The sequence below is a fragment of the Rattus norvegicus genome, chromosome 4 (genome assembly GCF_021556685.1).
Source record: "Rattus norvegicus strain SHRSP/BbbUtx chromosome 4, alternate assembly SHRSP_T2T, whole genome shotgun sequence".
NCBI lineage: Eukaryota > Metazoa > Chordata > Mammalia > Rodentia > Muridae > Rattus > Rattus norvegicus.
Window position 1 is genome coordinate 99,056,419 of NC_141537.1, and position 12,300 is coordinate 99,068,718.

At 38.6% G+C, this 12,300-nt stretch overlaps 1 protein-coding gene and 1 pseudogene across 2 annotated transcripts; both read left to right on the forward strand.

Moving 5' to 3' along the window:
• Positions 1–1,504: 1,504 nt before the first annotated feature.
• Positions 1,505–11,020, forward strand: LOC120093111 (uncharacterized). Of its 2 annotated transcripts, XR_015686646.1 has the most exons (5): positions 1,505–1,583; positions 1,961–2,107; positions 4,490–4,721; positions 7,929–9,767; positions 9,858–10,313. XR_015686646.1 is itself a non-coding variant. In XM_087659747.1 (4 exons), the coding sequence occupies exons 1-4, from the start codon at positions 1,538–1,540 to the stop codon at positions 7,960–7,962; spliced, it is 459 nt and encodes a 152-aa protein (XP_087515873.1). In that variant the 5' UTR covers positions 1,505–1,537; the 3' UTR covers positions 7,963–11,020. The 2 variants fall into 2 exon arrangements, 1 of the variants encoding a protein (XP_087515873.1); XM_087659747.1 differs by having other exon boundaries at positions 7,929–11,020.
• Positions 6,868–6,994, forward strand: LOC120102733 (small nucleolar RNA SNORA17; annotated as a pseudogene).
• Positions 11,021–12,300: the final 1,280 nt, after the last annotated feature.

Genomic DNA, 12,300 nt, shown 5'->3' on the forward strand with positions numbered 1-12,300 from the left:
GGGTGTAAATGGAGAACATTTAGAATGGAAGGCTTAAAAGATTAAGAATCAGCCTATTCTACTGATTCATTATTGTTATAATGAGGAAGTCACTTCTCGGCTGAACCATGCTGCTGAGGACTGGATAAAAATGGGGATAGGATACTTCTGGTGAGGGTATCCAAAAACTTAAGTCTTCAATACTAAGGAGTGTTGAACTAGGTCAGGCACTATAGGTATTGTGAGAATCGGAGAGAAACAAGTACCTCAGAAGTATGCCAGGTGCCTCAGTGCCTGCTCTACTAAGCTTGTTTCTTACTGTTCTTGAAGGTACATAGCCAAAAAGTCCAGCAAATGATACCATAGCATAATAGGTTCTCGGTCTAAGTATGGTGCATTTAGGGAAAATGACTGCTGTGAGACAAGTTGGGAATGGTACTGAAGCTGCCACTCCTTGATCTTCCCATACCTTCCCCCATTCAAGGCACATATGTAGAGGCCTGGTTTCTGAACCTGACTGTCAACCAGGAAGCATGAGCTGCCCCAGAGTCAAATCTGCCTGCCTGCCTGCTAAAACATTACAGGATCTGTGCAGCAGAAAATATCCCCCTCTCTTTTAAAATAAATAATTGACATGGATTAATCTTTCTGGAACATACTTAACATTTTTAGTTTTCTCTCATTCTTAACAACCATCCTAAGAATTTTACAAAATGCTTTGACTCAATGGACTGACTAGAACACATAATACTTCTACTGTCTCACAGTAACAGTCCTTTGGGCAAGAGGCCTAATTTTCTTTAACCTTTAAATTCTATTTAAAAAGAATTGTATATTCTTTTCTGAGGTTTTGTCCCTCATGTTTGGTACCAACTTTGGGGACTCTGCAATATATTGACTGGAAGACAAAATAATAATTTTTAGTAAGAAGGAAAATCCAGTGAGAATGAAATAATTAGCTGATGGTATTTGAAGTGTCTCAAGTCTGACATCAGGGCAGTATATTTTAGACATATTTAAGCACAGTATAATATTTGAGAACAAAATCTTTTTCTCAATTTCATGTGTATAATGAACCTGAGACATGACAACATTGAAACTCTTTTGCAAAGAACATGCGACTTCTTCCTTAAGGGTGGACTCAATTTACTGAGAAAGGAAACTAAAGATTAAGGTCTATGAAGGGAGACTCTGGGAAATCTGGGTAAGGACTTATAGATAGAAAAGGTCATCAGGTTATTAAGGACATCAATTCCAATTATTATGGATGAAAACCAAGTTTACCATTCCTCCGTTCAAGAGACAGCCCTATGTAATTAACATCCCTGGTTTTACAGTGCTTATCTGAGGGCACTAGTGCCCTCCATAACAAGAATAGGATTGTTATTTTTGCAGTCATGAGACACTGTCGGGGTACTTTCCTCTATTTGTATTGCCACACAAACCCAAGGCTTTGCATATTATTCCCCAGGGAGGAACCACACCTGCCAGTTTTGGATAAAATGGTTGGTTGCCATCTTGCTCTGAGTAAAAGGTCTCCTCAGGCTTCCTCATCAAAATGAAGTGGCCTGTTAGGCTGTTGGTGCTGTTCTTCTGGATTCCTGGTGAGGACAGAGGGAAGTGAGAGAGGAGAATGGGAAGGGAACACAAGTCCAGGGTCATACGGCTCACTTCATGTGTTGTGTCATGTATGAGTAGACCTCGAGGATAGGGCCTCTTGTTTGTGTATTTGTGAGCCGGAGGTCCCGGATGAGAGAGAACCTGTGCTATGATGAAGATCATGACATGGATGGACTGGGATGCTCTAAGTAATGTACAGAAGTACCTGGTGCTTCCTTTTCACTTGTTGTCTTAGGACTGGAAATTTAAAACATAAAACTTTGTTTGTAAAAACAAACACATCAGTTGAAGTATATAAAAAAATCACAAGATTTTTCGTGAAGTATGTGTGTAACTCTGTACTTTTCTCTCATTATTTCAGCTTCCAGAGGTGATGTTGTGATGACACAAACTCCAGTCTCCCTGCCTGTCAGCCTTGGAGGTCAAGTCTCTATCTCTTGCCGGTCAAGTCAGAGCCTTGTACACAGTGATGGAAACACCTACTTGCATTGGTACCTGCAGAAGCCAGGCCAGTCTCCACAGCTCCTCATCTACCGGGTTTCCAACAGATTTTCTGGGGTGCCAGACAGGTTCAGTGGCAGTGGGTCAGGGACAGATTTCACCCTCAAGATCAGCAGAGTAGAGCCTGAGGATTTGGGAGTTTATTACTGCTTACAAAGTACACATATTCCTCCCACAGTGATGCAGACCCTAACAAAAACGTCCTTGCTTGGAGCATTGCAGCTTTCAAATAAGTTACTCATCTGTTTGAGAGAGAGTTATTCAGGAACTGAAGATTATGGGTGCAGCTGAGGTCATGTACATGTAGGCTACAGCTCACTGGTCATTTTTATTTTTTTTGGCTTCATTGGCTATAATAATAATGATATTGCATCTGACTCATGAGAATAGTGAACAGGTGTCCTCTCAGCCACCAGCAATGATGATGATAAAGCTAACTGTAAACCCATTCTGTTACTACATGCCACATCTTCTTTTGTCAGTATTATCTATTAAAGAAGACAGAAAACTGGGACATATTCTGTTGCTGTCTCACTTATTAAAATTTTCATTTGCCATGTTTAAGCTTTACATTTAAATTCAATTGTTTATATTTATCATCTAAACTATTAATTTATCATCCAAATTATCATGTTTGTTTTTCATTTTCATGACATATGTTCATTGACTGTAACTTTCAGCAAATGCTTTTACCCATAAGATGTTTCTGTTCTGACATACTTTTCTCAGTGTATCACAGATAAGTCAACAAGTTCAATGTCCTGCTAAACAGATGGACATTATTGATGGATATGGAATCCAGAGATGAGCAAAAGATCGATAACATTCTTAATCCACTGGGAGTTTGAAGGCAGTCTTCTAGAACTGTGAAATTTATCAACCAAGCAGTAGACCTTAAGTTTAATTCCATGATTATTTTTCTGTGTTCTTCCACTAAAATACATGGTGTCCTTAGCATTTTAGCAATAGGCATTTGAGACCTCCTCCTGGTGTTCACTCACAAACACAAAAAACAAACAAATAATTCAAAAAAAATACTGACAATAGCCTGTATTGTTTTTTTTTGTTTGTTTGTTTTTGGGGGGCTTTTGGTGTCTCTGGTATGAGGAGGGTTCCTGTACTTGACATTGTGATCTTGTTACTTCTAGAGGATCATTAATCACCATAGAATTAGAAAATGATGTGTTTCTGTGGTGTTCTTATATACACTCTTGCATTTGTTTACTCTTCAATATCCTTTCCTTTCCTATTTCCTGCCATATTCTCATCATCTGCTTTTACAATACTCGCACATACACATACTTTCTACAGTTAGGGCCTGAAAACCTAACACAAACAAAGCAGAAGAGTCCACACAAAGCATGATATTTACTTGAATTGGGCAGCAAAACCTGACATGTCAGTGACAGGAGCATAGACTCAGGAGCTGAACGTGTTCCCAAACATCCATCTTAGCAATTATTTCAACAGTAAAATAAAAAGCCCCACAAGTATCTGTGCCAAGATTTTGCTACAATTTTTCATCATTCAGAATCAGTTAATCTTTTTCCATTAGGAAAAATCATTCGTTGTGTTTTGGCATAAAATAAAAGAATAAGGAACAAGTAGGTCAGCAATTTTAAAAGTTCCCAGCTTGCTTTATTGTCTGAGAACTTGAATATAATTATAACTTATGATCAAATATTATGTGAAAATAAAATGGTAGAATATTACACCTCACTTGATCCCTACGCCACTACCTCTTCCTCTCTTTTAGGTCTATTATAAATTCCTCTGTCATCATCTCTTTCTAACTTATAACCATTATAGAGTCTAGATAAGTCATTCAAATTTCACCATTTAAAGTTAGAATCCACTTATAAAAGTGAAGACATAACATCACTCTTTATCACTTGGTATAAATTGTTTGATAGTTCCAGACATTTTTTACAACTTTCCTCATTTCAGTTTTCTTTGTAGATGAATCAAATTCCACTTGGATGTGCATCAATTTTTCTTTCTTTCATTTTCTGCATTTTATTGAATATTTTTTTGTATTTACATTTCAAATGTTATCAGCTTTCCTGGATTTCCCCTCCCTCATCCCTTCTCCCCATTTCTATGAGGATGCTGCCCCTCCCAGTGACCCATTCCCAGCAAACCACCCTGGCATTCTTCGACACTAGGGAAACAAGCATTCACAGGACCAATGGCTTTGCCTATTGACCACAAACAATGCCATCCTCTGCTACACATTTACCTGGAGTCATGGGTCCCTTCACGTGTACTTTTTGGTTGGTAGTTTAGTCCTTGGGAGCTCTGCAGGGTCTGGTTGGTTAATATTGTTCTTCACATGGGATTGCAAACCCCTGCAGCGCCTTTATTTCTTTCTCTAATTCCTCTATTTCAGTCTCCTTGCTTCGTCCAATGGTTAGCTGCAAACATCCTCATCACATCATTAAGGCTCTGGCAGAGCCTCTCAGGATGCATCCATACCACACTCCTATCAGCGAGCACTGCTTGTCATCATCAATAGTGACTGGGTTTGGTGGCTGCATATGGGATGGATCCCCAAGTGGGACAGTTTCTGGAGGAACTTTTCTACAGTCTCTGCTCTATATTTTGTCCCTGGATTTCCTCCTGTGAGTATCTTGTTCTGCCTTCTTTGAAAGACCGAAGCATACACATTTAGGTCTGCCTTCTTCTTGAGCTTCATATTGTCAGTTATTATAACTTGGGTTTTCCAAACTTTTGGGCTAATATCCACTTATCAGTTAGTGCATGCCATGTGTGTTCTTTTGTGACTGGGTTGCCTCAGTCAGTATATTTTCTTGTTTCATCCATTTACCTAAAATATTCATGAGGTCATTGTTTTAATAGCTGAGTAGTACTTTATTGAGTAAATATACCACATTTTTTGTAACCATTCTACTGTTGAAGGACATCTGGGTTCTTTCCAGGTTCTGTTTTTTATAAATAAGGCTATGAATAGAGTGAAGCCTGTGTCCTTGTTATGTTTTCCAGTACATTTCAGGAATATATGCCCAGGAGTGGTATAGCTGGGTCCTCAAATAGCACTATGTCTATGTCTAATTTTCTGAGGAACCTGCATACATATTTCCTGAGTAGTTGCACCGGCTTTCAATTACACCAACAATTGAGGAGTGTTCCCCTTTCTCTACATGCATGCCAGAATCTACTGTCACCGTTTTTTTTTGTTTGTTTGTTTGTTTGTTTGTTGTTTTTTTTATCTTAGCCATTCCTACTGATGAGAGATGGAATCCCAGGGTTGTTTTGTTTTGCATTTCCCTGATAACTGAGGATGTTGAACTTTTCTTTAGGTACTTCTCAGTCATACTAGATCCCTCACATGAGAATTCCTTGTTTAGCTCTATACCCCAGTTTTAATAGGCCTTTTTGGTTCTCTGGAGTCTAACTAATTGAACTCTTTGTATATTTTAGACATTAGCCCTCTGCTAGATGTAGTATTTGTAAACATTCTTTTCCAGTCTATGGGTTGCCATTTTTTTGTATTGAGAGTGTCCTTTCCCTTATAGAAACTTTGCAATTTTATGAGTTCCCATTTTTCTATTTTTTAAAAATATTTTATCTCTCTATCTATCTATCTATCTATCTATCTATCTATCTATCTATCTATCTATCATCTATCTACCTATCTATCTTTTTATCTATTTCTACTTTTTAAATTGGATATTTTACTTATCTACATTTAAAATGTTTTCCACTTCCTATATTTTCCTCTGAGAAACCCCCTATGTCATCTCCAACACCCCCTGTTTCCATAAACATGTTCACCCACTCACCTACCCTTTCCCTCTGGCCTCTCTGCCCTGGCATTCCCCTAAAATGGGACATCGAACATTCAAAGGACCAAGGGCTTCTCCTCCTATTGATCTCTGACAAGGTCATCCTCTGCTATATATGCAGCTGGAGCCATGGGTTGCTTCATGTGTACTCTTTGGTTGGTGGTTTAGTCCCTGGTAGCACTGGATTGTCTGGTTGGTTGATAATATTGTTCTTCCTGTGGGTTTACAAAACCCCTGAGGTACCTCAGTCCTTTCTCTAGCACCTCCATTGAGGACCCTGTTCTTTTTCTAAAACTCGAAAAACCCAAGCTACAAGTCACAGACTTCATGTTTCTCAAGAAGAAGAAAGACCAATGTTTGCTTCAGTTCTTATTAGAAGGGGGAAGAAAATACTCACAGGAGGAATTCTGGAGACAAAGTGTGAAGAACTGTGGGCTTTTTCTGTGTGTAGGAATGACAGAACTGCCTGTTTTAGCCTGTGATACTTCTATCACTGTGTACCAACAATAGAACTCTTGTTCGAGTGACAGATTGTTTCCCACTTTCTACTTTGTATTCTTTCAGTTTCTCCTTCTGATACTGCTTTGTTTTTAAGGAATCTTTTATTTTCATTATGGTTAAGAATATATGTATGTATATATATATATATATATATTCTGTAGAACAGGATTTATAAATGGTTGTGAACCATTAGGTACATGCTCAGAACTGAACCCAGGTCTTCTGTAACATCAGCCAGTGTTCCTTTCTGTGGAGCCATCTCTGTAGTCATTGTTATCTTTCATTTATTATTTCAAATGTTTTGTCCACATTTTCTTTTTAATGTAATGGTTTTTGGTTATTCATAGTGTCACATATCAGAAAGCTCTAAATATATAACTTTCCCAGGAATGTCCCCTTAATCTCCTCTTGCCCCAGTTTCTCCATCTATGAAATTATGACTATTAAGCTGTTGTCTACTCCTGACTTATAGAGTCATTGCAGGTGTCAGTGCTGTTTCACATGTGTGTCAGTAGGTGGCAGAAAAGAGATACACTATGTCTACCCAGTATTTGAACGTGTAAATATCAGAACAATCAGTTTTCATTTCCTGAGGGGAGAGAGAGAGAGAGAGAGAGAGAGAGAGAGAGAGAGAGAGAGAGAGAACTTGAGAAGACAAGATTTCTGATAGGCAGGCCCAGACTGTCTTCCAGGATTAATAACTAGAAACTGGAATAACCCCAATAGGTTAAGGATCTCTGGACAGGAGTGACAGACATCCACTGCAAGGTTCTACTCAGACAGGCAGAGCAAGTAGAAAGCTCAAAATGACCACCAGTCTGGAATCATGTGTCACAGACAGGGAACTACCTGAATTGACCAGGACCAGCCATTTCTAGAGTCTAGACCATAACTGAAACAAATGCTGCCTGGAGCCATAATGCATGAGCAGGGTATAGCACTCCTTAGACTACTTTTGAGATGATTTCCTGAAACTCAGAGACCACAAGACCTCCTAAGAAGATCAAATGAGTTGTTGATAAATGGGAGAGAAGAAGAAATAGAAGAATGTGGTCACAAAGAGGAGAGGCAGTACTAGAGACCAGAGGGTTATGAGGAACTGCCTGATGTGAGTAGCTGGTAAAGACACCAGGTACCAGGGTGAAGTATTGGCCTGAGGTGTCATGAGAGGGCCAGGGCTGGGTCCACAGCCTTGTAGCATCAGGGGCCAGTTACCACAAAAGCCCAGGCAAACATCCACTGTCTGAACTGTTACCCTGCTAAGATGTTGGTGTCTTGTGGCTGGGCAGAACTGGGTCAAACCCTCATTTGGGCATGTTTGGAGAGCTGACCCTGGAGAGATGAGAGCAGGTGATTTGATGCAGGCCCTAGACATGTGCAGTAGTCAGAAAAGCCTGGACACACACATTGTAGTTGTTTTGGGTGTGATGGCCCAGAGAACATAAATATCCTGGGAGAACTTGCACTTGTACTTGTCAACATGCATGGGACATCTTCTTTATCTCTCTCCTCCTATGGCAGGCAGAAGAATGGCCCTGGTGTCATAAGAGCATGAGAGTAAACCCTGACCCTCATAAGCTGCATCACTCAGGACAGAGGGTCCTGCTTCTTGCCTGGACAGCACAGTAGAGCTGACCCTGGTGGCAATGAACATACAAGCTGAACCTGAGGACCATATTTTGGGAAAGATGGCCCTGCCAAATTTTCTGCCATGAGGTGACATAGGCAAGGGAAAGAAGCCAAAGAAAAAATAAGATCAAAAACTCTGGTGAAAGCAGATACTGGGTAGGATGTGGAGAAAGAGGAATCCCATTGTAGGTGGGATTGCAGACTGGTACAACCATTCTGGAAATCAGTCAGGAGGTTCCTCAGAAAATTGGACATTGTACTACCTGAGGACCCAGATTTCACTCTCTTGGGCATATACCCAAAATGGGCTCCAACATTCAACAAAGACACATGCTCCCCTATGTCCATAGCAGCCTTATTTGTAATACCCAGAAGCTGGAAAGATCACAGGTGCCCTTCAGCAGAGGAATGGATACAGAAAATGTGGTACATCTACACAATGGAATATTACTCAGCTATCAAAAACAATGACATCATGAAATTCAGAGGTAAATAAATGTATGGAACTAGAAAATATCATCCTGAGTGAGGTAACCCAATCACAGAAAAACACACATGGTATGCAATCATTGATAAGTGGATATTAGTCCAAACGCCCGATTTAGCCAAATGCAAAGACCACATGCAACTCAAGAAGGATGACCAAAATGTGCATGCTTCACTCCTTCTTTAAAACGGCAACAAGAATACCTGTAGGAGGGGATAGAGAGGCAATGTTTAGAACAGACACTGAAGGAACGCCCATTCAGAGCCTGCCCCACATGTGTCTCATACATATACAGCCACCAAACTAGATAAGATGGATGAAGCAAAGAAGTGCAGGCTGACAGGAACCGGATGTATATGTCTGCTGAGAGACACAGCTAGAATATGGCAAGTATGTAGATGAATGTCAGCAGCATAACCACTGAACTGCAAACAGGACCCCTGTTGAAGGAATCAGAGAAAGGACTAAAAGAGCTGAAGGGGCTTGAGACCCCATATGAACAACAATGTCAACCAACCAGAGCTTCCAGGGACTAAGCCACTACCTAAAGACTGTACATAGACTGACCCTGGTCTTCAAATTCATAGGTAGCAATCAATAGCCTAGTTTGGGCACCAGTGGAAGGGGAAGCCCTTGGTCCTGCCAAGGCTGGACCCCCAGTGAACTAGATTGTTAGGTTTTGTGAGGTAATGGGGGGAGGATTGTGAGGGGAACACCCATATAGAAGGGGAGGGAGCGGGGTTAGGGGATGTTGGCCTGGAAACCAGGAAAGGGAATAACATTTAAAATGTAAATAAGAAATACCCGATTTAATAAAGATTGGAAAATAATATAAAAAAATCAAAAACAACAACAACAAAAAAGAATATATGAGGAAAAAGGAAGAGGCTTGTGAATGTCAACTACTTCTTCTAAGGCCTAACCATATCAATACATTGAAGAGAGGGAAGGTTCAAAACTTATTTATAGAAGATAGGGCCTAAAGAGATAGGATATAAGGGTCAACAGTAAATAGTTCATTCCAGGACATATTATTTCATTCTTAGGATAAGTTAGTAAGTTAAAATTTGTCATACTCTTAAAAATACATAAATTGCAGAGATTCATATTAGTCTTAGGGTTTATATAAAAGAAACACTATGAGTAAATGGGAAAGTATTAATTGTAAATTTGGGCGCTTTATAGAAAAGTTGTATAGGCAGGACTATACTGTAAAACTAAAAGAGATTATAGCAAAAATGTCAGCTTATAATACATTGTGAGAGGGGTTGGGGATTTAGCTCAGTGGTAGAGCGCTTGCCTAGGAAGCGCAAGGCCCTGTGTTCGGTCCCCAGCTCCGAAAAAAAGAACCAAAAAATAAAAAATAAAATAAATAATACATTGTGAGCTTGCTAAATTAATAAATGATAAATACCAAGGTTATATTTCTATTAAAAGCTTGTTTTGGATTCTAATTGTCTTTTACTTTGAAACCAAATGCACAGATTGCATGTTCCTGGCTAGATTTAATCATTTGTCTTGATAAACAATACTTAAATCATTTTGGCTTGCAGTGTGTGGATATGCTCAACTAGACACAATCATTTGGATTGTAATACTATACTGTTTTATTATTGGAAAATGTTAATCACTGACTACAAAGGAGATAAGGAAAATTGAAAACAAATTTTAATAAGTATTTGTTGAAATACTTGAAAAATGATTAAGGAACATCTGAAACTGCATGTATATGAATGTTCTGAAATTCAGTATAAATAAAGATGGCTCAAGCTATTTGAGCCACTTGCTTGAACAAGTGATTAGAGTCCTCCTTTATTGCAGAATCCACCTATCTGTTCATTGTTGGTTACTGAACTTATCAGATGAGGACCCCAGCAATTTTTTGAGATAAAGCACTTAAGTGTCTGGTGTTGTCCAGATAGACAGTTTTAAGCACTTTCTTTTCCCATTGACCATCACATATTCTTATACTATTGCCACTACTGACATAGAAAATACTTTATGTGATTTTTTTCAACAATGAGAAGCCTGCCTGAACTTCCCTCCATGTATAATGTAACAATAACCCAGGTTTTGCATATTGCTTCCTAGGGCGGACCACCTTCTTTCCTGGTAGTCTGATTTAAAGGTTCAGTTGTCACCTTACAATTATTGATCTGTCTCCTCAGGCTGACTCATCAAAATTAAATTGTCTTTCATGTTGGTTTTTGAGATTCATGGTAAAGTTAGAGTGTTCTTACATGCATACTGTTTATATATAAATAGATTGGCCTTAGTCTATGAGATAAGGCCTCTTGTCATATCTGTGAGAGGGAGCATACAGATGGGAAATAACATGTTTTTAATGAAGATTATGGAACAGATAGACTGAATGAGTAATTTTAGTTAAGCCTAGAATAACTTGAAGGCTTTCATTTCAGTTTTTGTGTGTGAAGAGAGAGAAATTGTGTGTGCAATAAATTCTATGTAAAATAAAATCTCATTTGAAATAATTATCAAAAAGAAATCACAAAGATTGTTCATGGAGTATACTTCTCTGTCACTAATTTAGATTAATTTAATTGTGATATCCCTGCTCATCAGCCTTTGGGATTAAGCTTTTATGTCTTGCAGGTCTACTTAGGGCCTCATATATAGTAGTTGAAACATATTTAATTGCTACCTGCAGAAGCCAGGCCAGTCTCCACAGATCCTAATCAACAAGATTAGCAACTGATTTTCTGGATTCCTAGACATTTTAGTAACAGTGTTTCAGGCACAGATTTCATAGTCAAGATCAGCAAAATAGAGACTGAGGTTTAAGTAGTTTATTACTGCTTCAAAGGTACAATTGTTCCTTCCACAGTGATGCCATAATAAATATGTCCTTCCCTGTGGTGGCTCAGCTGCCAGCTGTATAGTTTAACTATGACACAGAGAAGTTCTGAAGAACTCTAGATTATGGGTTACAGCTGAAGGCATGTGCACCTTGGGTACAGCCCATGGTCTTACATTGGTCTTACATTTATATGTTTCGTAAACTACAATACTGATGACATTGCATCTGCCTCAGGAGAATGGTTAACAGATGCCTTCTCAGCAACCAGGAATGATAGAGTTGAATCTGATTGCAAACCCATTCTGTTCCTACAAGCCTAGTCTGTCACCCAGTATTTTCTAGTATAGCTGGAGGGATACTGAGATGTATTCCTTCATTAAAGTGGCTCTTTTACTATATACGTACTCCATGTGACACATTCATGATTTTCACTTAAATACCTTTTTATTAACATAAGTATTGCATATCCTACTCTGCTTTGTTCACTCTCTGTAAAGTACATTCATTGACTCCATACCCTGAAGATCTATTTTAGTCAGAAAGTATTTCTTTTCTGATGAATAGTGTTTTATCTCCAGCCAAATATAGAAATTATTGTTTTATCTCAAATTGTATACACTTTTATAGATGCATATGAATATATATATGCCAGTATTTTCTGGTTGTTTTGAATATATCCTTCCAATTTATTTGTGGGTTTTTGCTTTTATGGATTGATAGAACTTATTTTTCTACTAAAGTGGTGAAAATTTAATGAATTTAAACCTATTTTCAGGTTAAATTAGCATTCTTTTGTTTCCAGAGAGTGATTTCTTTTCGTTCATGTGTGAGTTTTTCTAGTAATAGTAATATATGTTTGGAAGGGAATTATTTTGCTCCTATTTTTTTCTGCCAGAACTTTGACTAGATTATGCAATTATTTTCTCACCATTAGAATATATATCATTATGAAAGTAGTG